General features: G+C 37.3%; 1 protein-coding gene across 4 annotated transcripts in view; it reads left to right on the forward strand.

Moving 5' to 3' along the window:
- ROS1 (ROS proto-oncogene 1, receptor tyrosine kinase) overlaps positions 1-17,473 on the forward strand; it is a 143,079-nt gene extending 125,606 nt beyond the window's left edge. For all 4 annotated transcript variants that reach the window (XM_050786555.1, XM_050786553.1, XM_050786557.1 and 1 more), the window contains 2 exons: positions 2,937-3,100; positions 16,023-17,473. In XM_050786555.1, coding sequence (XP_050642512.1) covers positions 2,937-3,100; positions 16,023-16,333 — 475 coding nt within the window. In that variant the 3' untranslated portion in view covers positions 16,334-17,473. The remainder of the gene's footprint in view (positions 1-2,936; positions 3,101-16,022) is intronic.
- The last annotated feature ends 9,750 nt before the right edge of the window (positions 17,474-27,223 follow it).

The raw sequence follows: 27,223 nt of genomic DNA on the forward strand, positions 1-27,223 counted from the left end.
CAAAAATAAAATCAAAAATAAAATGCTTCCTATGGATAATTATAATTCTTCATTTTTCCTCTATACTCTGAGGACAACTCTTAGATTAATCATCAAAACTCTATTTTTTAAATTCTGTGATCTGACATTGATTATAATATCTCATTTAGCAGTCTAATGATTCTTCATTGACATCTTTGTATCATCCCCATTTCTAAATGGCACAGGTTAATGAGAAATACGTAAAAGATTAGGTTGTCTTTTGGTTATTTCTCAGATATGATTCTAATTTTAAAATATAGAGCCAAGCTTGGCACTGTATACCCGGTATGTAAATTCCTTGAAATACATGTAAAGTCATCAGATCAATACATTGAAACAGTCCCATATTAGTTTTTCCTGATACCATTTATTCTGATATGGAGTACCAACTCTGACCTGAGGTGCTTGTCAGGAAACGAAATAAATGGAAGTGGAGTTTGCTTGCCACATTATAATGGAATGGAGATTACATTATAATTCCCCAAATGGATACTAGCTATTTTAAATACAATATCTATAATGATTTCTGGGCCATCGTTACCTAGTGATTATAATCTTGTTCTAGCTCCACAGGCATTACCTCAGTCCACACCATCATTATCTCTCATCTAGTCGTCTTTAATAGCTTCCAACCTGCCCCTTTATAATTTATTGTCCACATATCTGCTAGAGTAATCCTTTAAAAATGTAAAGATTATGTCTGCTTAAAAATCTTGAAAAGCTTCCCCTTGTAGTGTTGTAAAATCCAACTCTTTGCCTGCCCTGTGAGACCTGCATGATCTCGCTTCCCTCCTCTGATCTCATCTCATCCTTTCCCCTCAATGACTGCACTTCGGCGACACTGGCTTTCTTTCAGGTTCGAAAATGTGCCAAGCTCTTTCCAAATTTAGGACTTTACACATGCTTTCCCCACTTGTAGTGTGTTCCCTGACTCCCATCCACACCCTATTCCCATGACTAGTATCTTATTTTCTTACAAAGTTCTTTGGCTTAAATGTCACCTCTGCAGAGGGGCCTTCTGTAAGCAACTTTCCAAAACTGTTTCATGTCTGTTAGAACTCGTGTTTGTTTTCTTTATTACTTTGCAAAGAACTTATAATTTATAAGAGTATATTTATTCATATAGTAGTACTAATACTTTAAGTACCTCCTAATCTGTTTCTTTATCACTTCTCTCTCCCTGATCCGATCTGCCATATAGCTCCAGAAAAAAAAAGAGAGCAAGTACTTGTTTATAAGAAGTCAGTAGGCTTGAAAACCAGGTTTGGAATATAGAGAGCATCTAAAGTCTTTTAGCTCCTTTTTAAGTACTAGGTTTTAATTATCTCTATAAAAACATATAATTTTATATAAGGATAGTCAAATTAAAAAAGGTAGTGAGTAGAGCCCTCATTCCTTCCAAGCCCTGACGAAGTGAAGAAAGAAGAGAACTTGATAGAGGTGGGAAGGTGAGATACTGGATATCTGGGTTTGGAAACCTCCTCTGTAGGCTTCAATTAGAAGAGATGGGTACCACCAAAACTAACTGCTCACTCACCCCTAGTTCGGGAGAATTACAAATAGATCATTGAGTGGAGGACCTTCACTTTGACATGGGAGACTCAGCATTGTTGAGAAGGTAGAATGACTTGTCCAGACAGAAATGTCTAGCTTATGCTTCCAAACTTCCTTTGTTTCCTATATTGGGTGAACATTTTGTTCAGAGCTAGAGATTCTGCCAAGTACCTCCCTGTGGGCCTACAGCAGAAACAAGAATGGATTCCCTGGGCCTTGAGAGCATGTATAGGGCTTCATAGCATCTGAGAATCCTACAGCTAGAGAGAGACAAGGGTGGATCACTTTAGTGGGGAAACGTCAAAAGAATAGGTAAAGAATTCACAGATTGCCAACAGGGGCTGATACCTAGGCTGGGTCAGATCAGTTACTCCTTAATGAATTCTGGATTAGTCACTGAGACTAGTAAAGATCTGGAGGGCACAGTGGGGTTCACAGGATTCTTCACCATGCCTCTACAAGTCACATAAACCTCGTACCCAACATATATCCTGACACTACCTTAGAAAGGAAGGCAGAAGGAGTGGGGATGGCCTGAAAATAAGAGAGGTTGGGTTATTATCCAGAAAAGACTGAATAATACTTAAAAAGATTGTTTAAAATAGTGAGACTAAGTTATAAACAACATTGTACTAAATGAAGTTTCTTTTCTTATGCTAGGTAGGGACTCTCAGAAAGACCTAGTTAATTATAAACAATATAAAATACTTACAATTTTCCTGCTTATATGAGTTGAGGCGTGATGAATTTTGCCTTTCAACAATTTTTATAGCTATTAGTTTCTTTATGTGTTGATACATTATGATTGACTATAAGACTGACAGTGCAGGTGAGACCTTTACCTTAAAGGTTAAAGAGCTACTTAAACACCCTTGATTAAAGAATGGTCCTCTTCTATCAAGGAAGGTCATCCTCTTCAACCAAGTTTTCAACTTAAGGAGGGTTACACATGGAACACTGGAGGAAGGGGACACCTGTATAGCCAGACATCAGCTGAATCAACTCTGGTGATCAGTGGGTGGCAAGGATGAAGCCAGATCACCTTCACATGAGACCTTCACCTTGAGTAGTTGAGTGTTGAGTAGACATTTTGCCACCATCTACTTATCCATCTATTTATTTGGAATAATAACTGTTAAAATAATGTCACATTTTCAAAAGAAAGATGTTGTCTAATAAACGTAGTGGTGTTAAAAGCCACTTTTAAATAAGAAACCAAAGCCTTTGTTATGATTCGTTTATATTAATTAAGGAAAACTGGCAATAACTTGGATTCTTTCCTTTCTAAAATGACCCTACCTGGGTTATCAGTAATTATATCCAATTTCTATTTACTTTCCCATCTTTCCCCGCATATTTAGGTGGAATTTAATGACCCAATGCTGGGCTCAAGAACCTGACCAAAGGCCTACTTTTCATAGAATTCAGGACCAACTTCAGTTATTCAGAAATTTTTTCTTGAATAGCATTTATCAGTGCAGAGATGAAGCAAACACCAGTGGAGTCATAAATGAAAACTTTGAAGGTAAGTTTGATTCTTCAGAATATTCTAGTTTTCTCTGCACTGTGAACTGAACAAGGTTAAAATGGAATGTACACAGAAAGCATTTTGGGGTAGGCAAAAAGAATAATATACTGGCACCTTTGTTATCATAATTAAGTGTTTATTGCATTCCTCTGTGAAAATTATTTGTATTATGCACTAAATTGAAAAAATAAAGGATAGTGCTATGGCCCCTGGATTTATAATCTAAGATAGTAAGGAGGAGAATTAACATGTTAGACTATATTTTCATAAGGTCTGTTCTCCTCTTCTCCCCCTACACACCAGTTTGGACCTTGAGTACAGAGTTAATTACAGACTCTGCTTATGGTACATTATCATCATTGGCCTATGCAGAGCTCCTATCTTGTTTGTTTGTTTAGCCATTTTATCCCCATATTCCTCTCCTCTTCAACTTCCTCCCTCCCCATCAGGCAACCATTCTAATGTCTTTAGTGTGTATCTTTTCATTTGTATGTTTTCCTGCAAAATGTGTATTGTTTTTTGTGAAATGAATGCATTTTTCTTCCTGTTTTCATTAAGCACTGTATTTTTAAGGTCTATCCATGTTGCTATGTATATATCTAATCCTTTGCTTCTAACTGATGAGTTATTTTGCTGTGATTATTGTAGTGGATCAGGTCTTGCTAAGATCTAGTCTGATTCTATGATTAAGATAATAATATTCTGGGCCGGGCACGGTGGCTCAAGCCTGTAATCCCAGTACTTTGGGAGGCTGAGGCAGGTGGATCATGAGGTCAGGAGCTTGAGAGCATCCTGGCTAATATAGTGAAACCCCATCTCTACTAAAAATACAAAAAAAAAAAAAAATTAGCCTGTCGTGGTGGCAGGCGCCTGTAGTTTCAGCTACTCGGGAGGCTGAGGCAGGAGAATGGCATGAACCCGGGAGGCAGAGCTTGCAGTGAGCTGAGATGGCACCACTGCACTCCAGCCTGGGTGACAGAGCGAGACTCTGTCTCAAAAAAAAGTAAAATAAATAAAATAAATAAATAAATTCTGGAACCATTCTACTACGATGGACAGACTAAGCCTTTTAGTTAAATGTAAACAGACTTAAAATACACTAGTCACTTAATTCATTTCTAAAGTCACATTTACTGTATGTGTGCCTAATTGGCTGCAGAAAAATGAATTTAAAATATTTCTCCTTCAGCTGATCTAGAACTTCTTGTTATTAAAAGTTTGCCAGGCCCTTTGTTTATTTAAATGCAGATGTCCTTGCTTACAAACTAAACTGGCAAGATGGATCACAACTTAGAATCTCTCAGAAATTAGGCTTCTTGCTATTTGCAGTGACTGACTATAAGACTGAGTGCAGGAGACACCTTTACCTTGAGACCTTACAGAGCTACTTGCACATCTTTATTAAAGAATGGTCCTCTCCTATCAGGGAAGGTCATCCTCTTCAACCAAGTTTTCAACTTGAGGAGGGCTACACGTGGAACAGTGGAGAAAGGGGACACCGGTGTAGCCAGTGAATCAACCCTGGTGATCAGTGGGTGGCAGATGTTGAAGCCAGATCACTCTCACATGAGACCTTCACCTCGAGTGATGCACTTGACTAATAGCAGATAAAAAGAAGAAGCCCATGGACAGACATCTACTTGTCTATACATCTTACTACATATTTTGGGTGACTTTGGATCCATTAGATGAGCATAAAACTCTGATCATGTAACTTCTTTAACACAAACTGCTAAGCGACAGATTGGAAAGGGCTGCACATGCCTTGGCCATGTGTCATAACCCTCATTAGAGTAAACCTTGTTAATAGTCTCACATTGTTTCTACTCACTATCACCCTGGACAGAGCTGATTCTAAGAATGCCAATGGCAGAACACTTGGGTATTATAACTGGCACAGCAACTCCATCCTTTGGGGGACTCTACATATGTACTTGCCTATATGAAGATCACATAGGATTAGGCAAACATACCCTTAAGCCATTCTAGACACTATTAAGGCCTTGTCATTTTCTAAGCATTTACTTAATGAGACATTTCTCTGAATAAAATTTTGATAATTAAAAAATTATTTCAACAGATACTTACTGATTTGAGGGCAAGGTATAGTGTAAGCACCTGTATTTAATGTGTTCATTTGTCTGCTTTAAAGAAAAACAAGAGGTGAGAGTATTTCTTTCTCTTGGAAGCTAGAATCAGTTTCTTTAATTTTGTTTGCCAAATTTAGTAGTAAACTGGCTTTTACTGGTGATATTGAAAGTTGTCCTTGTCATAAGACTATATATATATATCTCCATAGGAAATACTGGTGTCACCAGTTCACTATTTAATAATACTGTTCTGCTCAAGCTATTTTAATCTGCTCCAGCCTGGCCTGGTTCTTATTTGTCATAACTTCACTTATGGAAACTTTAGAGGAACAATCATGCAGAGCGGTTTGCCAACATGTAAAATTAAATCTTTTGTTCCTAAGATAGATAACAGTAACTGGGTTGAATTGAATATAGACATATCTGAAAGGCAGGCAGAACATGGTTTTGCTTGCTTGGCATTGAAAGCACATTTTCTTGACTATATCATTCCTCTTATTTTTTTCTATAAATTTATGGGGTACAAGATTATTTAGTAATGAAGTCAGGGCTTTTAGGGTATCTGTCACCTGAATAATGTACCTTGTACCCATTAAGTAATTTCTTATTCACTCTCCCACAACCTTACCCTTTCAAGTTTTCATTGTCTGTCATTTCATACTCTACCTCTATGTGTACACGTTGTTTCAACCCCACTGATGAGTGAGAACATGTGATATTTGTCTTTCTGTGTTTGACTTATTTCATTTAAGATAATTGCCTCCAGTTTCATCCATGTTGCTACAAAATACATGATTTCATTCCTTTTTAGTGGCTGAAGAGTATTTCATTGTCTATACCACATTTTCATTATCCAGTCATCCATAGATAGACACTAGGTTGATCCCATACCTTTGCTATTATGAGTAGTACTGTGATAAACATATGAGTGTAAGTATGTTTTTGATATAATGATTTCTTTTCATTTGGGTAGATATCTAGTAATGGAATTGCTGGATTGGTTGCTAGATTGTATTTTTAGCTTTTTGAGAAATCTCCGTACTGTTTCCCATAAAAGTTGTATTAATTTACATTCCCACCAACAGCATGTAAGTGTTCCTCTTTGCATCCTCGCCAATATCTATTTTTTTGACTTTTTAATAGTAGCCATTCTGACTGGGGGAGGATGATATCTTATTATTTTAATATGCATTTCTTTGGTGATTAGGGATGTTGGGCATTTTTCTATATACCTGTTGGTCAGTCGTATTTTACCCACTTTTTAATGGGATTATTTGCTTGTTTGTTGTTGTTGAGTGTTTGAATTCCTTGTATATTCTGGATATTAGACCCCTGTTGAGTGAATATTTTGCAAATATTTTCTCCCATTCTGCAGATTGTCTGTTTATTCCATTGATTATTTCTTTTTCTGCACAAGCTTTTTAGCTTAATTAAGTCACATTTGTCTATTTTTGTTCATGTTGCCTGTGCTTTCAGTGTCTAAGTCATGAATTCTTTGCCTAGACCAATATCCAGAAGAGTTTTCCTTAGGCTTTCTTTCACAGTTTCATGTATTACATGTAAGTATTTTCACAGTTTCATGTATTACATGTAAGTCTTCTAATTCATCGTAAATTAATTTTTGTATATGGTGAGGGTAAGGCTCCAGTTTCATTCTTTTGCATATATCCAATTTTCCTGGCACCATTTATTGAAAGGGGTGTTTTTCTCCCCAGTATGTGTTCTTGTTGACTTTGCCAAAGATCAGTTGACTGTAAATATGTGGCTTTATTTCTGGATTCTGGATTCTGTTCCATTAAACTATGTGTTTATTTTTATATCAGTACCATACTGTTTGATTACTATAGCCGTGTAGTATTATTTGTTTTTTTTTAAATTTATTTTTGGCTGGGCGTGGTGGTTCATGCAGGTAATCCCAGCACTTTGGGAGGCCAAGGTGAGCGGATCACGAGGTCAGGAGATTGAGACCATCCTGCCTAACACGGTGAAACCCTGTCTCTAGTAAAAGTACAAAAAAAAAAAAAAAAAAAAAAAAAAAAATTAGCCGGGCATGGTGGCAGGCTCCTGTAGTCCCAGCTACTCAGGAGGCTGAGGCAGGAAAATGGCGTGAACCTGGGAGGCAGAACTTGCAGTGAGCCAAGATCGCGCCACTGCACTCCAGCCTGGGCAACAGAGCGAGACTCTGTCTCAAAAAAAAATTTTTTTTTTAATTTTTGTGGGTACATAGTAGATGTATATATTTATAGGGCACATGAGATGTTTTGATACAGGCATATAATGTGTAATAATCACATCATAGAGAATGGAGTATCCACCCTCAAGCATTTATCCTTTGTGTTACGAACCAATTTTTTACTTTTAGTTATTTTAAAATGTACAATTAAATTATTATTGACTATAGTTACCCTATTGTGGTATCAAATATTTAGTCTTATTCATTCTTTCTCTTTTTTGTACCCAATAACCATCCCCAACTCCCGCCCTGTCCCTTACTACCCTTCCCAGCTTCTGGTAACCGTCCTTCTACTCTCTGTCTTCATGGGTTCAATTGTTTTGATTTTTATATTTCACAAATAAGTGAGAACATGAGGTATTTATCTTTCTGTGCCTGGCTTATTTCACTTAACATAATGATCTCCAGTTCCATCCACATTCTTGCAAATGACAGGATCTCATTGTTTTTATGGCTGAATAGTACTCCACTGTACTATATGCATATACCACATTTTCTTTATCCATTTATCTTTTTTTTTTTTTTTTTTGAGACAGTCTCACTCTGTCGCTCAGACTGGAAAGCAATGGCATGATCTTGGCTCACTGGAACTTGCCCCTTTCAGTTTCAAGCGATTCTCATGCCTCAGCATTCCAAGTAGCTGGGACTACAGGCACACACCACCATACCTGGCTAATTTTTGTATTTTTTTTAGTAGAGACTGGGTTTCACCATGTTGGCCAGGATAGTCTAGAGCTCCTGATCTCAAGTAATCCGCCCACATTGGCCTCCCAAAGTGCTGGGATTACAGGCGTGAGCCACTGCACCTGGCCTATCCATTTATCTACAGATGGACACTTAGGTTGTTTCCAAATCTTAGCTATTGTAAACAGTACTGCAGTAAACACAGGAGTGCAGATATCTCTTTGATGTACTGATTTCCTTTCTTTTGGGCATCTGTCCAGCAGTGGGATTGCTGAATCAAATGGTAGATCTATTTTCAGTTTTTTGAGGAACCTCCAAACTGTTCTTCATAGCGGTCGTACTAATGTACATTCCCACCAACAGTGTATGAGGATTCCCTTTCTCCGCATCCTTGCTAGCATTTGTTGTTGCCTGTCTTTTCAATGTAAGCCATTTTAACTTGACTGAGCTGATATCTCAATGTAGTTTTGGTTTGCATTTCTCTGATGATCAATGATGTTGAGCATTTTTTTCACATGCTGTTTGCCATTTGTATTTCTTTTTATTAGAAATGTCTATTCACGATTTCAGGAAGCTCTGGGACGTAAGGGCTGACCCTAGTTTTCTGATACCTGTCTCTGGGGTGATTAGCACAGGTAAATAGTGGTATAGAGAGTAAGAGCTTAAAAAAGGAGGTGGTTGGGGTGTGGGGTCTGGATTGGTTGATCTGCATTTGAAAAGTACGTTTCAAGGCCAGTTGTTTACTAGCTCTAGAAATGGGCAAACACTGAGAGGGGCTGTGCTTCTAGGGTCAGCAAAACACCAGAATGTCAAAACATCAGAATACAAAAAATAAAAGATATGGTTAATATTAATATGTTCATTCAAAGTGTAGAAACAATCTGCCGAGAATGAGAATAAGCCCAGTGCTATTATAAGAAAAACTGAGTACTTTTTCTTTTTTTCTTTTCTTTTTTATTGGCCACTGGGAAATCCTATTTGGCAAAGTACTTGTTCAAGTCTCTTGACCATTTTTCTATTTGGTTGTCATTGCCTTATTATTAAATAAAGTTTTGTATATTCTAGATATAAAAGAAAAGAAATGTCTATTCAAATCTTTTGCCCATTTTTTGATCAGACTATTAGCTTTTTTCCTATTGAGTTATTTGAGCTCTTTATGTATTCTGGTTATTAACCCCTTGTCAGATGGGTAGTTTGCAAGCATTTTCTTCCATTCTGTGGATTGTCTCTTCATTTTGTTGATTGTTTCCTTTGCTGTGAAGAAGCTTTTAAAATTTGATGTGATCCCATTTGTCCATTTTTGCTTTGACTGCCTGTGCTCGTGGGGTGTTGCTCAATAAATTTTTGCCCCAACCAATGTCCTGGAGATTTTCCTCAGTCTTTTCTTGTAGTATTTTCATGGTTTGAAGTCTTAGATTCAAATCTTTAATGCATTTTTAGATTTTTGTATATGTAGAGAGAGGGGAGTCTAGTTTTATTCTTCTGTATATGGATATCCAGTTTTCCCAGCAGCATTTATTGAAGAGACTGTCTTTTCCCCAGTATACATTCTTGGCATCTTTGTAAAAAATGATTTCACTGTAGGTGTGCAAATTTATTTCTGTGTCCTTTATTCTGTTCTTTTTTATGGCTAAATAGTATTCCATTTTGTATATGTACCTTTGGTCTATGTGTCAGATTTTATGCCAGTACCATGCTGTTTTGGTTACTATAGGTCTGTAGTATAATTTCAATCCAGTAATGTGATTCTTACAGTTTTGTTCCTTTTGCTTAGGATAGCCTTGGCTATTCTGAGTCTTTTGTGGTTCTACATAAATTTTAGGATTTTTTTCTATTTCTGTGAAGAATGTCATTGGTATTTTGATAGGGATTGCATTGAATATGTAGATTACTTTGGGCAGTATGGTCATTTTAACAATATTGATTCTTCCAATCCTTGAGCATGGAATCTTTTTCCATTTGTTTGTGCCTCCTACAATTTCTTTCATCAGTGTTTTGTAGTTTCCCTTGTGGAGAATTTTCATCTCCTTGGTTAACATATTCCTAGTTATTTCATTCTTTTTGTGGCTCTTGTAAGTGGCATTGCCTTCTTGATTTAATTTTCAGCTAGATTATTTTTGGTATATAGAAATGCACTGAATTTTTGTACATTGATTTTGTATCCTGAAACTTTACTGAATTTATTTATCAAATCTCAGAGTTTCAATGATAAGAGCACGCTAATATCCCTGATGAACACAGATGCAAAAATTCTCAATAAAATACTGGCAAGCCAAATCCAAGAGCACACGGAAAGGATAGTATACTACGATCAAGTAAGATTTATCCTAGGGATGCAAGGATAGTTCAACATATGTGTATATGTTGAAGACACATTTTGTGGAATCTTTAGGTTTTTCTACATATAAGATAGTATCATCTATGAATGCCTTTTGTGAGATGCCTTTTTATTTTCTTCCCCTGCCTGGTTGCTCTGGCTAGGACTTACAGTACTATGTTGAATAAGAGTGGTGAAAGTGGCCATCCTTGTCTTGTTCCAGTTATTAGAGAAAATGTTTTCAACTTTCCCCCATTTAGTACAATGTTGGCTGTGGATTTGTCATATACAGCTTTTATTATTTTGAGATATGTTCCTTCCATGCCTAATTTGTTGAAAGCTTTTATTATGAAAGGATGCTAAATTTTATCAAATGCCTTTTCTGCATCTGCTGATATGATCATATGGTTTTTGTCTTTCATTTTGTTGATGTAATGTATCATGCGTCTTCAACATATACACATATGTTGAACTATCCTTGCATACCTGGGATAAATCTTACTTGATCATAGTGTACTATCTTTTTCATGTGCTCTTGGGTTTGGTTTGCCAGTATCTTGTTGAGAATTTTTGCATCTGTGTTCATCAGGGATATTAGTGTGCTCTTATCATTGAAAGCAACAAACAAGGCTCAACATTTTTGACTGATAAGGCTCAAATTCTTTGTGATTATAATTTTATAGACTTTATTAATTAACACAATCATGAACTTCTTAAATGTTTAAAAATAATTTTTATGTTATTTTACAACAACCATAAAAATGACTCCTGATTCCTTTTTGTTTTTCTTGTAACTTTTCCAGTAATTAATCTCAGTAACTGTTCTTGCTATATTATTTTATAACTGTATCTACGTTTTAAAAATCTTTATTGTAAAAGTAATTTATGTTTATTATAAAAAATATAAAATTATTTAAGCAGTCTAAAAAGTAAAAGTTTCCTAATTCATCCTTATCTCACTCCCCAGTGCTAGCCACAGCTAACAATTTGGTTATACATTTGCAGATATTGTATGTGCATATATAGCCATTTACAGAAATGCTCATTTATGTATGTTTGTATATATACTATCTGAATTCAGATATTAAATTTAGGTAATCTAAAGGAATTGGTGGGCTGTAGATTCTGTAGTAGGTTCTCCAGCATTTTTTTCTTACCAATAGGCTTATTTTTAAGGATTTAGTGAGATGATTTTGTATTACATCTTCTGCCAGAATCCAGGAGAATGAGCATTCTATGTTGTTATTGAGAGGAAATCCATGTTCTGTGGGAGTCCAGAGGAAGGATGCCAAGTCTACACTATGGCAGAGGGACAGTCGAGAAAAGCCATGGGGAGGAGGTTACGTCTAAGCTGAGACCTACTTAGAAGCTGAGATATGAAAAAAGGAAGCTGAGGAATCCTATATATTTTAGGATAAAAGGAGCAGCATGTAGAAAAGCAGGGAGTAATAGAGAATGAGATATTCATAGAACTGCACTTAGTTTATTATACATGAGAATGTGGCAAGTGATAAAATTGGAGGGTTATTGGTCACACTAATCAAAAGTAAGGTATGAAAAATAATGAAAGCTGAATTAATGAGTGGTAACAGGTGTAGAGAGAACATAAGGGAGTCTGCAGTTACCATAGAGGTAGATGCTATTGGACTTGGCAACTAAGTGGGTGAAAAAGAGAAAGGAGGAAGTTGGTAAAAACCAACACTATATTCCTGGAGATGAGGAACACAGGAAGAGGAATAGTTTTGCATATGTTTGGTTTGAGTTGGCTATGGCATATCTAAGTGGGTAAGTCCAGGACACAGTCAAGATATGGGGTCATACTCAGTTGAAAGATCTGTCCTGTAAATATAGGTGGTTGAATTCCAGGGTGCAGATGAAGTCATTAAATTAGAGTGTATGAAATAAGAAGAGAGTGACAAGTGGATGGAACCCAGAGAACAGCCAGTATAGGAGGGGCTTACAAAGATGGTGGATATGGGGAGGAGCAGCCAGAAAGGGAAGAGGAAAACCATAGGGAGTGTTGTTATGGAAACCCAGAGAAGAGAGACTTAGAAAGGAGAGAGTGAACAAATGCTGCAGAGAGGTAAAGCAATCCAGAGGGTTGCACAGATTTTGCAGTTGACTCATATTCTAAAATTCAACTCTTTGCTCCTGGAATCCTTTCCTTCTAATGTACAAAGACATATTATAAAAGTCACAGAGGGCCAGGCACAGTGGCTCACGCCTGTAATCCCAGCACTTTGGAGGCGGATCACGAGGTCAGGAGATCCAGACCATCCTGGCTAACGTAGTGAAACCCCATCTCTACTAAAAAATAGAAAAAATTAGCCAGGCATGGTGGCAGGCGCCTGTAGTCCCAGTTACTCGGGAGACTGAAGCAGGAGAATGGCGTGAATTCAGGAGGCAGAGCTTGCAGTGAGCCGAGATCGCGCCACTGCACTCCAGCCTGAGCGACAGAGTGAGACTCCATCTAAAAAAAAAAAAAGATCACAGAGGCTGCCATAATGGGTATTAGCAGGCCTGAGAGCTTAGCTTCACCTTAGGTTCTACTTGAAGTCTCCACGGACCCTTGAGAAAATCTTTTCACCATTTTGCATTGCATAGTTCATCTATGAGGCTGAGATAGGTAATAAACAATGCTCACACTCAATATAAAGAATAAAATACCTCTGTGAAAGGCTTTTAATTAGAATAGTAGCTAATTTTATTTTAGTACTTTTCCATGTGCCACTCACTGTGCTATGTAGGTTAACTCATTAAATCTTTACGAAAGCCTTATGAAGTGGGTATACTGTATCACGATTTTACAGATGAGAAAACTGAGGTTTAGTAACTTGCTCATAATCATACTGCTGAAATAGGGCTAGAATTTGTCTCCATTGTTGAGCCTTTCCTCTCAGCCTTCACAAATCCCTGGCTGTAGTAGGGAAATGACCCACATGATATCCCCAGTTATGTTATCAATAGTGTACTGCACAGCTAGGTATAATGAAAGCAATGATTACTTATGACCTGCTAGAAAATATACACCATTTTTTAGGATTATACCAAATCTATTTAGGTACCAACTTGTTGGCAGAAAGAATTAAAATTCTAAATAATATTCATAACAATAGAGAAGCAGACAAATATTAAAAGTAATGATGCAGGAAGAATTTAACAGGGAATATCATCGAACTATTACAATTTAGAAAGAAGCATTTCTGGGCCATGACAGAAATAAAATTTTAGGAAAAGAGAAATTACTATTGTATTATTTACAATGAATGTAAATCCTGAAGACAAGGAATGAAAAGAGATGTGGAAATCACTAAATTAATAATTGAGTTTGTGACCGAACAAGAGAGGCAGGGAAGAGAGAAGAAATTGAACTAAAGCAGAGTTTGCATATCTGCAAAGGATAGAAATAGTGGAACAGACCCTTCAAGGCAAACCTAAACTTAATTATATTTTCAATAAAAAAGAATGTGTTTAATAATAGCTTACTGCTTTGTGGACTGGTGGGCATATTTAGCAAAGCAATAAAATGAGTATCTTCATTGTTGTTGTTGGAGATATGTAAGTAGATAAGAAAAGCTATTGAAAGAACTTTTTTAAGCAAAAAAGTGGGGGTGCTTAGGAAAACAGGGAGCAATAATACCATGCCTACCCTATGGTCCTACTGACCTAATGGGGTGGAAAGGGGATAGAGAGAGAAGATTAGTAACATATCTGGGCATCTAGTAAAAATATCCCAGTGACTTCATCCAAACATTTGTGTAAACATCACCTCATCAGTCCCGGAGAGTTCTACAGGAAACAAATCTAAATGCTCCTCTGCTGTTCTAAACATAGCCAGTCAGCCGGCATATGTCTAGTCTGTAAATACCCCGTCTTACTTGGAAGTCTTTATTTTAATATTTCTCTCTTAAAGAGGTTGCCGAGTGCATGCTATCTTTGTTCAGGATACCTGCTTTAAGATCTGAACCATAGACTACTTATTAAATAATTTTTAAACAAAAACAAACAAATAAGACAACCTATCTCTACTATCGCAATCTCTTGTAAGCTCTTTTTGCAACAAGAAGATGTACTAATTGCTGAAAGCTTGCCAGGGTCAAGTTACTAAATATTGCTACAAGTACTATAAACCAATAAAGTAGTTAGCTAATGATTTTTCTTTGACACATGACAACAGAATTTGCAAAAAGAATTTATTTGCCTCATATAAAATATTATTTTTCAGACAACTCAACAAGCAAAAAGTTTAAAAAATTAAAATCATTTTTTAGTAGGAAGTTTTCCAATATGCTCATTTATGGATTAAAGGTATGACAATGAAATAGCTGATATGAGTGGGTAGACTATATTGTAGATTTAAGTTTTTGTTGAAATTTTAAACTTTCCTTTAGCCTGATTTCTTTAAGCCTGTTAAGAACCTCCTACTTTCCCCAATTATTGGATTAGTGTACTACTTAAAGTTAAATATCTTATTTTTTCCTAACATTTAAAAACATTTTCCATCGCTATTATTACATATACCAAGTTATTCTTATGGGCATCTTAATGGCTATTAGTGCATATTGGCAATAATCATAACAGTTGAATACCTTCCACAGGTGTTGAATACCTTCCACAGGTGTTCAATACCCAGGTACTAACCAAACTTGGCATCTGATAAAGTTCTTTCTATTAGGGAGATAATTTTACAACACATCTAACTATTCATGTATTTTGAACTATGCTATAATGATGTTTGAACAATGAAGAGGAAAATTAGATGATACCAATGAGCCTGGGAACCTGTAGCTTGGCTATCTTGTTCTTCAGCAGTTTGGAGGGTCCGCACAAAGGAAATGCATACCTAATGATATGGGGAGAAGGGATGTAGTTCATATGCTCTTATAAAATAAGCTTTGTAGTTCAGTTAAACTTAATAAATAGGTAGATCCATTAAATTTTTGTTGGGAAAAATAGGTACACTGGTACCTCCATTAGTCTTTTAAAATTATGTTATTTTCCTCATATTTCAATTTAAGTTCATTACAAATACATCAGACCCGGGTGTGAGTCAGGGCTGAACATAGAAATGTTGTTTCATTCATTGCTATATCCATCAATAACTAGAATACAGGCTTGGAATATAGTAGTCATCAGTAAATGTTATATTAAGCAATTAATTTAGCAAAATTACTAAATCTAAAAAAACCAATCTTTAAAAGTAGGTATTTCAGTTGCTGTGGAAGTATGAAAAGTAAATAGACAAAAAGGGCCCTCTTAGGGCCAATTAAGTCCTATCACAAAGACCATGACTTGCTCCGCTTATTAAGGCAGGAGTTAATCACCCCTGTGCTCCTACTACATTTTAAAATATTCCTTTATTAAAGTGCATGTCACCTTCTATAGTAATTGATCTGCTTCCCTACTAGACTGCAGCAGCCTCAAGGACAAGAAGCATGTTTTATTTATCTTTGTATTCGCAACACTTAGTAGTTCTCATAAACGTTTGCTGAACAAATGTATAAGGTTGATGTTGCTATAATTCTGATATAGTCTTATATTATTACAATAAATACTTAAACACATGCTAGAATAACATTGATATTTTTTTCACAGGTGAAGATGGCGATGTGATTTGTTTGAATTCAGATGACATTATGCCAGTTGCTTTAATGGAAACCAAGAACCGAGAAGGGTTAAACTATATGGTACTTGCTACAGAATGCGGCCAAGGTGAAGAAAAGTCTGAGGGTCCCCTAGGCTCCCAGGAATCCAAATCTTGTGGTCTGAGGAAAGAAGAGAAGGAACCACATGCAGACAAAGATTTCTGCCAAGAAAAACAAGTGGCTTACTGCCCTCCTGGCAAGCCTGAAGGCCTGAACTATGCCTGTCTCTCTCACACTGGATATGGAGATGGGGCTGATTAATAGCGTTGTTTGGGAAATACAGAGATGAGATAAACACTCTCATTCAGTAGTTACTGAAAGAAAACTCTACTAGAATGATAAATGACATGGTGGTCTATAACTCCAAATAAACAGTGCAACATTCCTGGGTTCTTATCTTGGTTCTGAGAGCCATTTGGTTTCAGTTGTAGCAATCCCCATATCAGCTGCCTGACTTTCAGTAGAATTATGAGATGAACACTAAGCATGTGGAAAGCTTAGGAAGACTCAGAAGTCTGGAAGGGAAACACTGCTCTCCCTCTCCCTTGAGGTGCTTTAGACTCTTACCCACCTTTCAGTTTGGGCTGTAATAAAATTATCTTGGCCACATGTTTAGAGACAGAATAGGTGTGTTCAGGGATCTGAAGAAGAGGCTAAGTAGTAGGCTCAGGGGGTCAATTGAACTGCAGATAATCTCAAATGGGACCAAGGAAATGAGAAATAATTCGACACATACAGAAGAAACCAGCACCTGTGACATGAGAAATCACTTGGAAAGCTATTACTGCAATGATATATATTATCTTTTTCTTATTTTTTATGTTTTTATTTTTGAGACGGAGTCTCACTGTGTTGCCCAGGCTGGAGTTCAAAGGCATGATCTCGGCTCACTGCAACTTCCGCCTCCTGGGATCAAGCAATTCTGGTGCCTCAGCCTCCTAAGTAGCTGGGATTACAGGCATGTGCCACCACACCTAGCTAATTTTTGTATTTTTAGTGGAGACGAGGTCTCACCATATTGGCCAGGCTGGTCTAGAACTCCTGACCTCATGATCCACCCACCTTGGCCTCCCAAAGTGCTGGGATTACAGGTGTGAGCCACTGCGCCTGGCCAATATATATTGTCTTTAATCACTACTGTAAAATATTTTGTATCTTTGAGGCTTACAACAGTAGATTCAGTCATATTGAAAATAAGACTATGAAGATCTTTAAGTCCTGAAGTTTTGCATCCTGTAATCTTCAGTTGTATAAAAATCATTCTGACTTGTGTGCTATTATGGAAATTAACTAGTATAAGGGTTGCTATTTGCCATATCTATTTTATACATAAAATACTTAAGATTACATTTTATATCAAATTATGCTTAAAATTAAATATAAGTGATTATACAATATTAATTCAAGCTGTGTGATTTTTAACAGCCACATGAAAAAATAAATACCTAAATGAGAACTATTATTAAAAAAGCTGTTCAGCAAAACACCTTAACTTAAAACCAATATATATATTTTGCAGTTGTCCATTTAAATCTTAAAGCCACAATTGCTCTAACAGCAACACCAATGAAGCCATTCTCTGTGTTATTCAGTTGCAGTATTTAGGAAGTTTGCTAGATATAGAGAAGAACATTTTGATTATAGCATTTGCTAAAATCTGTTGTGGAAGAAGGTCATGTATCCTTGGATACTTCCACCTTGGATAATTCAGTTAATCTTTTAATTTGCCTACTACCTGAGAGCCTGCACAGATGATTGGCAAGGAACACAGAGAAGTCAATGTGTTAGTTCTATGATGAACAGCCCCCAAGTTAAAGTCCAGGATTTGTGGTCACTCTGCCACGTCTGATATTCTGCTGAATAAGGCAGGATATTTTGTTTCTGATCTTCTCACCCTCTAATGGGCATTTGCCATTCTTTTTGCTATGCCATGGTATGAAGCCCCTTCCTGTGCTGGGTAATTACTCTGCCTTTATAATCTGGGTGGGAACTGTGTTCCATTTGCTCCCCCAGTGCCTCTTGCAGCAAGAAGGCAGGCATGTGACCCAGCCCTCACCACTAAGACCCACCCACCCACCTGCTCCAGGCTGCTAATTGAGACCTAGGGATGCAAAGAATCAGAGACCATGGGAAGTCTTCCCTTGTGATGGTGCCAACTGCAATAGTCTGTGTGTTAGTCCATTTTCATACTGCTATGAAGGAATACCTGAGACTGGGTAATTTATAAAGAAAAAGAGGTTTAATGGAATCACAGTTCCACATGGCTGGCGAGGCCTCACAATCATGGTGGAAGATGGAGGAGGAGTAAAGGCATGTCTTACATGGCAGCAGGCAGAGAGCATGTGCAACGGAACTGCCCTTTATAAAACCAGCAGATCTCCTGAGACTTATTCACTGTCACAAGAACAGCACAGTAAAACCCACCCTGATTCAATTACCTCCCACTGGGTCCCTCCCACACACATGGGGATTATGACAGCTACAATTTGAGATAAAATTTGGGTGGGGACACAGCCAACCCATATCAGTCTGGCTCCTGGCACAAAGGGGACACTGGTGCTAGAGGTGGCATCTAGAGTCCAAGGCCAGGAGAGTCAGCAGAGCTAGGCTGGAGCCTGGTGCCTCAGATAGCTTGGGCAGCCAGGGTAGACCCATTCTGCTGTCTGCTCTCAAGTCCTCTCCAAGGTTCTGAGAGTTATCTCCATATCCTTTTAATAAACACTTATCTTTTAAACCAACCAGAGTCAGTTTCTGTTGCTTGCAGTAAGGTTTTTGCTCTGACAGTGGTATGGACTTTTAACTTTGGAAGGTACAAAAAGACATCAGAAGTGTATAGAAGAATTAGATTTGCAGTATAATACACTTGCATTACAATTTGAGCAATAGAGAATGCATAGGATATCTGAGGGGAAGGGCCTACAAAATTTTCATGTTTCAGCTAAGAAATAAGTGCAAATTAGCAGCAGTAGTTTTTATAATTCAAGATGAATAACAGTGGTAGAAATATTTAATTCAAAACAAAATAGTGGCTAAAAATGTTGTGTGTAAAATGTATTATAGATAAAAATAATTTGATAAAGTATAGTTAGTTGGTTAATTCTGAAATTGTAGTACAATTGGAAGTTAATTCCAGAAAAATTAGATCTTAAAATCAAAAGGAAAAATTGACAGTGGCTAAAAATGGCACTTGTTTAAATATGTTATTCACTAAAAATTAGCGTAAGAACAAAATCTTATTGATAATTTTTTTTTTTGAGACGGAGTTTCATTCTTGTTGCCCAGGCTGAAGTGCAATGGCATGATCATGGCTCAACGCTACCTCCGCCCCCCGGATTCAAGCGATTCTCTCCTGTCTCAGCCTCCTGAGTTGCTGGGATTGCAGGTGTGCACTGCTACACCTGGCAATTTGGTATTTTTAGTAGAGATGGGGTTTTCCATGTTGGTCAGGCTGGTCTCAAAATCCTAACCTCAGGTAATCTGCCTGCCTTGGCCTCCCAAAAGTGCTAGGATTACAGGCGTGAGCCACTGCACCCTGCTGATAATTTTTTTAAATCTGCAAATGTGATCTAGGAAGACTTGAGAGAAGTAATGACTCACAAAGACAGAAGCTATAGCTGGAAAGAGTTTATATGAAAAAGCTGATCAATGAATCTAACCTTCATTTAAAATTGTTCAAGGAAAAGAAATAATCCATAAGAAAAATATTTAAATAAGTTGAAATGCAATATAGGGTTGGAAGCAAATGCTATGTTGTTTGTGGTTTAACACTGACAATTGAGGAAACATTTATCTAGATAAAATTAATATGTTGATATAATTCTGATGAAAATGCTTTACTCCAAATGTTCTTGAGAAAAGTCTGTTTCTGGACCCAGATGCACTCTACATTGCTTACCTATGTTGGCTTTCACTTTCCTATTGGACTCTCCTGGCCTATTCTTTCCTGCTTACTAAATCTCACTCAACCTTTATAACCAGCTCATATTCCAACTTTTTGGAAAGGCCTGCCCCTAACCCTCTCCCTTCTCAGAATGACTCTTGCCCTTATTGTCTTTAAATCTCATTTGGCAGTAACTGCAAGTTTTTTCCATTCTATTTCTATGCATTTTACCTAATCAAATAAATTGCAAGCTTTATAAAGATAGGATGGTGTATTTTATTCCTTTATGTAGTCTCTGAGCCAAAGTAGGTATTTGTTTTTAATGAATTGATAAACTAATTTTCTCATCATCTTCTTCCAGCCTATTTCAGGACAAGTCCTTGCTTATAGCTCATACCAGGGATACCAGAAAATTGATCTAATGCCACTGGGGACTCATGAGGATTCTTTCAATAATGAGTTATCATTTGAGACCCAGACAGATTATAGAAGTTGGGGAACTGCCTTGAAGTTCATTTCAATCATAAGTAAGGCCCAAACTTCTTCCTGAAGCCCTTGAAGTAATAGTGAACACACGCTAAAGGAAGCAAACATTTATTTTATCATTCTCAGTTTCTAACCTGTCCCAAACCCACCTTTTACCCTCAGAATAGTCCCTATGAATGTAGGATGAGTGTTAGAGTGTCCTTGACTTCTCTTTGATACTCCTTGGTGAAAGGAAGCCTGTCCAACTTTCCTTTTGGCAGCTGGTCAGGGTTGCAGGGAGGCTGAATCAGATGACCTATCCTGATCCTTTCAGGCTTCTTCACACACAACCAGAAGAATTAAGGGGCCAAAATATACCCCCCAAACACTATTGTGAATAACTTAGGATATTTCCTTCCAGTTTTTTTCTCCCCAATATGAGCTTATTTTCGTGGCTGGAATAGTTGTAGTTGTACCTCTCCTAGTTTTTTTCACTTAACATTATTACGTAAGCTTTCCCTCTAATTATTAAAAACATTTTGGGAGTGTTTCTGATGACTGCATAAAATCCCTTAGGGTGGATCTACTATCATTTACCCCTCCTTTGTAGATCTTCACATTCATTCATTTACTCATTTAATAAGTATTGAGCACCTAAAATGCAGAAAATATTCTTATAGGTGCTAAAAATAGAGCATTAAATAAAGCAGTGTCTGTCTTGATGGAGGCTGCAATTCCAGCATTGTAGTTGGAGGAGGAGACATAATAAATAAAAAATACACATACAGGTGTGGAGCAAACTCAGCATTCCATAGTGTTGCAGAGCTTGAGATTTTTAAGTGCTCATTCAAGGTGGGTCTGTTGAGAAAAGCTGGTGCCCTGAAACACAGAATAAAGATATTTAGATAAACACCTCAAAGATTTTGGCTCAGTAGACCCTTCTGATCCCTCAGAGCTTGTAGAGGTGGCCCACTCCTCCAAAGTAAGAGCCAGCACTTTCTCTGTAGAGAAAATGTGACAGAGGCCTCTTCTCATCCAGGCAACTGGTGTGCCCTCAGGAACCACATTCATCTTTCCTGACAGCCAGGTTGATAACTATGCTGGATAAATCCCAGTATAACTTGACTAGGGATATGCTGGGTCTGATAAGGAAGGAAAGAGATTACATCCCATAGGAGTTCCAAGAATTAGCTAACATGCACTGGAAGGGGTGAGGGGGCTAATGCTGGGATTGCGTTCTGAAGGTCAAGGAGATGGGAAGATAAGACTGGGTAAGCAAGAATTCATTCACTGGGTGAGACTTTACTGGGACATGAGATTTAATATTCTGGAAAAGACCAATGGAGATGAGGCAAATTTGTAGCTAGGGTGGCTTCAGAAGCCGGGAGAAAACAAAGACCCTTGAGTTTCCCTGTCAAAAGGTAGAGGAAGGAATTAAAAGGCTGAGGAGTGGGAATGCTTAAGTAGACATATAATGTGAAGCCAGAAGACCCACCAGAAGATGCAGCATTCATCAAGATCATCAGGAATGTGCTGATGAAAGGGGCCTCACAAGCATCATGAAGAAGCTCAGTGATGGTCTCCTCTGCAGGCAGAGCTTTTGGCAGGAGAGGCAGATCCAGAGCTGAGCTTGTTAACATCCATGGTCATGACGTGGGCCTAAAGTAATAGAGGCCAGATGGCTGCACTTGACCACCAGAAGCCAGGGACCCTCATCACTAATGACAGAGAGGACGCCAAAGGGGCTTGAGTCTAGATATTGTGGAGATAGTTAATAAAGCATGTGTTAGTTTCTTCTCACACTGCTATGAAGAAATACCTGAGACTGGGTAATTTATAAAGGAAAGAGGTTTAATTGACTCACAGTTCTGCAGAGCTGGGGAGGCTTCAGGAAACTTAACAATCATGGCAGAAGTGGAAACAAAACATGTCCTTCACACAATGGCAGGAAGGAGAAGTGCTGAGCAAAGGGGGAAAAGTCCCTTATAAAACTGTCAGATCTCATGAGAACTCACTCACTATCATGAGAACAGCATTAGGATAACCATCCCTATGACTCAATTACTTCCCACCAAGTCCCTTCCATGACACATGGGGGTTATGGGAACTACAATTCAAGATGAGATCTGGGTGGGGGATACAGGCAAACCGTATCAAAGCATGTTATCTGTAGGGCAAAATAAATGAACAGCCAGTCCTTAACATCCAAAATCAGTAGAAGGCTTTATTAATCAGGTTCTTAAGATAAACACAACTGATGGGATATATAAATAGATGGTAGAAAGATATATGATAGAAAGATAGATAGATAGATAGATAGATAGATAGATAGATAGATAGAGTGAGATGGGACTTACTAAGGGGATTGGTTCTCATGATTATGGAGGTAGAGAAGTCCTGCGATTTGCCACCTGCAAGCTGGAAATCCAGGGAATTTAGTAGCCTGACTCAGTCCAAGTCTGAAGGCCTGAGAACCAGGGGAGCCAATGGTGTAAGGCTCTTTCCAAGGCAAAAGTCTGAGAACCTGCAGGGAGCAACTAGTGCAAGTTCCTGAATCTGAGGGCCAGAGAACCTGGAGTTCTAACAGCCAAGGGAAGGAGAATATGGGTGTCTCCGCTGCAGAAGAAAGAATAAGAGCAAATTAGCTTTTCCTCTGCCTTTTTATTCTATCCAGGCACCCAGCCAACCAGATGATGCCTATCCACATTCAATACAGAAAGATGTTTCTTACTTAGTCCACTAATTCAAATGTCAATTTCTTTCAGAAACACACTTTCAGACATATACAGAAACAATGTGTTACCAGCTATCTGGGTATCTCTTAATCCAGTTAAGTTGACACCTAAAATTAACTATCACAAAAGCAAAAATGTGACACCTAAGGTTAATGATCACAAAAGCAAAATTGAAGAAACACGGGGCTATCGTGGTGTTTCTGATAAAAATTGTGATCCTTGCCCAATGCCCAGACCTGAGGCAATTTTTGGGTTTTCAACTTGTCAACTGACAGTGGAAGGACCCTGCAACATCATCACAGGCATATACTGCAATGGGAACTATGGCCATGTGCTCCAGTGACTGTACACTGAAGGAAGGGGGAATTCCCAGACATTTCAGACAGTTGGATACCGGGTCTGAGTTGATATGGGTATCCAGAAACCTGATGCATTATCTTAGTCCTTCTGTTAAAGTGGGGCTTATGGGAGCAGGTGTTAAATTACATTCTGGCTAAAATCTAACTTACAATGTGTCCACTCGGTCCACAGCCCCACCCAGTGGTCATTTTCCTACTCTTTAAATGTGTAATTGGGATCAACATATTTTGTGGTTGGCGTAACCCCCTCACTGAATCTACGGCCTGTGTGGCAAAAGATACCATAGTGTGGAAGGCCAAGTGGAAACCTTTAAAACTGGCCCCCTTTTCCTTCCCCTCCCTCAGCCCAAATTGTAAATCAAAAACAACACAAATCTCAGGTGGATGACAGTGATTAGTGCCACTATTAAAGATCTAAAGGTTTCAGGGTTCATGGCTTCTATCATATCTCCATTTAATTCACTAGGGCTCCTGCCAAAACTGGATAGATCTTGGAGAAGGAGTGTAGAATACCATAAGTTAACTCCAATAATGGCATCAGTTACAGTTGCTATGCCTTATGTAGTATATTTGCTAGAACATATTAATAAGACTTCAAGTGCATGGTATGTGTCTTGGCATTTGCTTCTCAGAGGATCCAAACTTATATATCATCCTATTGATGGGACAATTTAAAAGACTACTTAGGATAACTGCTCTTAAAGTTTAAACACATGGAGCTAATGGTTGCCCTTGACAAGTTTGTGTGTAGGGGAAGCTAAATTAAAATAGGTGCAGGAGAAAATGAAAAAGTAAATGGAGAGAACAAAGATGACTCATTTAAGGCATTTTTCCATTTAAAGGGAACAGAGAAGTGAGGTAGCAATTGGAAGAAGATGGGTCAAGGGAGGTTTCGTCTTGGGTTTGTGTGTGTTTTTAAAGACAGGAAATATTACAGCTTGTGTTTATTAATGGGAGTACTTTAATAGAGAGGGAAAAGAAATGATGCAGGATGAAGAGAAGATAATTGTTGAAATGATATCTTTGAGCAGAAGACAGAGATTGAGGCTCAGGATATAAGGGCAGGAAAAGGATATCTGATACTAATTGGCTCCTATGAAATGTGATAGAATCTCTCTCCACTCCTTTTAATAAGAGGATTTTCTTTAATGAAACAGGCTTCCAGCCAGTTTTTCTTTTTCTAACTTGTACTCCAAACTTCAGATCAACCTATATTTTAAAATTTGTTTCAATACAGTAAAATATTTTAATACACTGTGTTTTTTCATAATAATTGGTGATACTTGCTCAGTGTACTTAATATCTAGCTAAGGTTAATGAATATTGTAAGTCAAGGGTCAACAGAATGATCTGTAGGACTACTGCAATCTCAGAACTCCTAAACTTGTGTCATGAAATGTTATTGCTACATAAGTGCCAAATAAGTGGTGTAGCCATTAGGTGGTAAGAGTTCCCTAAGGGTGAGACCATATACTGTGGTGTGGTGGGGAGACAAGGTTTCGTAGAAGAGACAGAACTAATCTAGACTTGAAGAACAGATTGCATTTGATTAAGATGACAGTGAGGCTGAAGGTTTTCTAACCTGCTGGGAGGTAGGAATTCACAAGGACCTTCTGTGGAATATAAGAGAAAATGTTGCAGACTACTCAGGGGAACAGTCAACCAGAACAATTGTGTTTAGGTACTCTGGTAACTTCTTGTGTACCAGTGCGCTGAGTTCTTTCCCAGTGATGACCTTGATATCCTCCTGAAAACTTAGACAAGATAACTCTAAGTTAATTCTGATAATTGACATGGAGACACAGGATAGGCAAGCACAATAAATAGATCAGTAAACTAAAAGCTATCATGTGAAGCATTTTTTAGTGTCACTTCTAGAGTTTTTCTGTTTACAATAAGGACAATGAGAATTAAGGGTGTGTAATTGAGTTCCAATTAGAACTTCCTCTGATAAAGAAGAAAAACTAAATATGCACCCTAAAGTAACACTAGAAAATGTAGCCAGAAGATTTTATGATGTGAAAAATACATACTGTTAAATTGTATAATTTATTTTATTTTAATATTTAATGTGTTGCCCTTGTTGCTGTTCTGTGACACAGGAAGATTCAGTGGCACTTGTACTTTCTGCCTCATTTGGATCTGTAAGACCCAATGCTTGCATTAATTGGCAGCATGAGTATTCATTATGATTGTGAAACATTGTTTATTTTTCTTTTTTAGTTTCAATACTTTATATCTCAAGCAAAATTAAGAGATGGCAGTATTCCATGATAAATTTATAAAATTTCCAGTCTTATCTATACACCATTCCTTAAACATCGAATGACCAGACATCCCAAGTTTCAATGTGAGATGATGGTGTCTGGTATTACTGTCTTAATTTATTAACTAGTTTGGAACTGTTAAGTATAAAATTGTGAATAATTCTTCATCTCGCCAATTCCAATTGAATATAACCTCATAGTTGTTTTCCCTCAGGGTGTAGGCCTTTTCCCCGATCATTTGTTATGTCTTTAAAAAAGTATAAGTGAAGAATATGTTTTTAAAAGAAGTATTTGAACAAGGAAGAACAAACATCATAAGCCCTGTTCTCTACGTTTGTTACCAATATCTGTCCATCAGCGACCTTTGTCAGTTTCTGAGTGTAGAGAAGAAACTGCCTGAGGTAAAAATGGGATTTCACACTCCACAAAGCAAGGTGGACTACTACTTGGAATATTACTAACACAGTACCTTTAGGTAGTACTTCTAAAGATATCAGAAAATCCCATCAAAAAGCTGTTACAATGAATAAAGAGTCATTTGATACTAGAGGGAAAAAATCCAATTGCTTATACATTGTATACATTGGGAATAACAGATTATACATTGGGTAAAATACTCTTAGAAAAAGAAAACATGAAATAGGATTGTACCGGTAAAAATAAATTTAAAAATAAATCATTTTTAATCCAATTTCTTGATAATACCATTATTGCCAAAGGGCCAATAATGTAGTTGCCAAAAATAAGAGCAACACTATAGTTTGAGAATTAGCAGGAAAAGAAATGAGTTCGGGACATTCCCATCAATGATCTCAATCATAATTGTTGTTTCTAGCAAGTGCGTGCTTAGAATTTTAAGATCCTTAATTTTTTTTCTGAGTGAAAATAATTTTTATTTGAAGTATTCTAAAGAAGCTTCAAAATTACAATGTAAATGGAATATTTTCCTAGTTGTAAATATAGTAGAGATTAAAGTATGTACTCCAAAAATACACATTAGTAAAAGTTTCTAATTGCCTACTAGATCATTTAGAGTGGTGCAAATATTGATTAGGAATAAAAAAAGTTCTAATTCTTTAATTTCATTTTTGAAAGTTTAGTTTACCTTTAACCTAAATTTCTTACATGTAATAATAATATATTTATTCATTTATACATTTTTGATAGAAAGTGGAAACAATTATGAGAGGATAGTTTGAGCAAAGCCATTGTAGCCATTTTGAAACACTTGGAGATAAGCAGAAGTAAAGCTTACTGAGTCTAAGGACAAAACAAAGGAATGGGAAACATGCTGCTGCTGCTTTTCTAAGTGAAATAACTGAATTCCAGTAAGACAGAGCAAATTCGGATGTCTCCATTTTTGTTTTAGAGGAGCTTAGTTTCACAAGAATACACCAGAAACTCACAGAAATACTATAATTTGAGGTAGATCTGACACTGTGTTG

Source organism: Macaca thibetana, chromosome 4 (genome assembly GCF_024542745.1).
Source record: "Macaca thibetana thibetana isolate TM-01 chromosome 4, ASM2454274v1, whole genome shotgun sequence".
In the NCBI taxonomy this organism is placed as follows: domain Eukaryota; kingdom Metazoa; phylum Chordata; class Mammalia; order Primates; family Cercopithecidae; genus Macaca; species Macaca thibetana.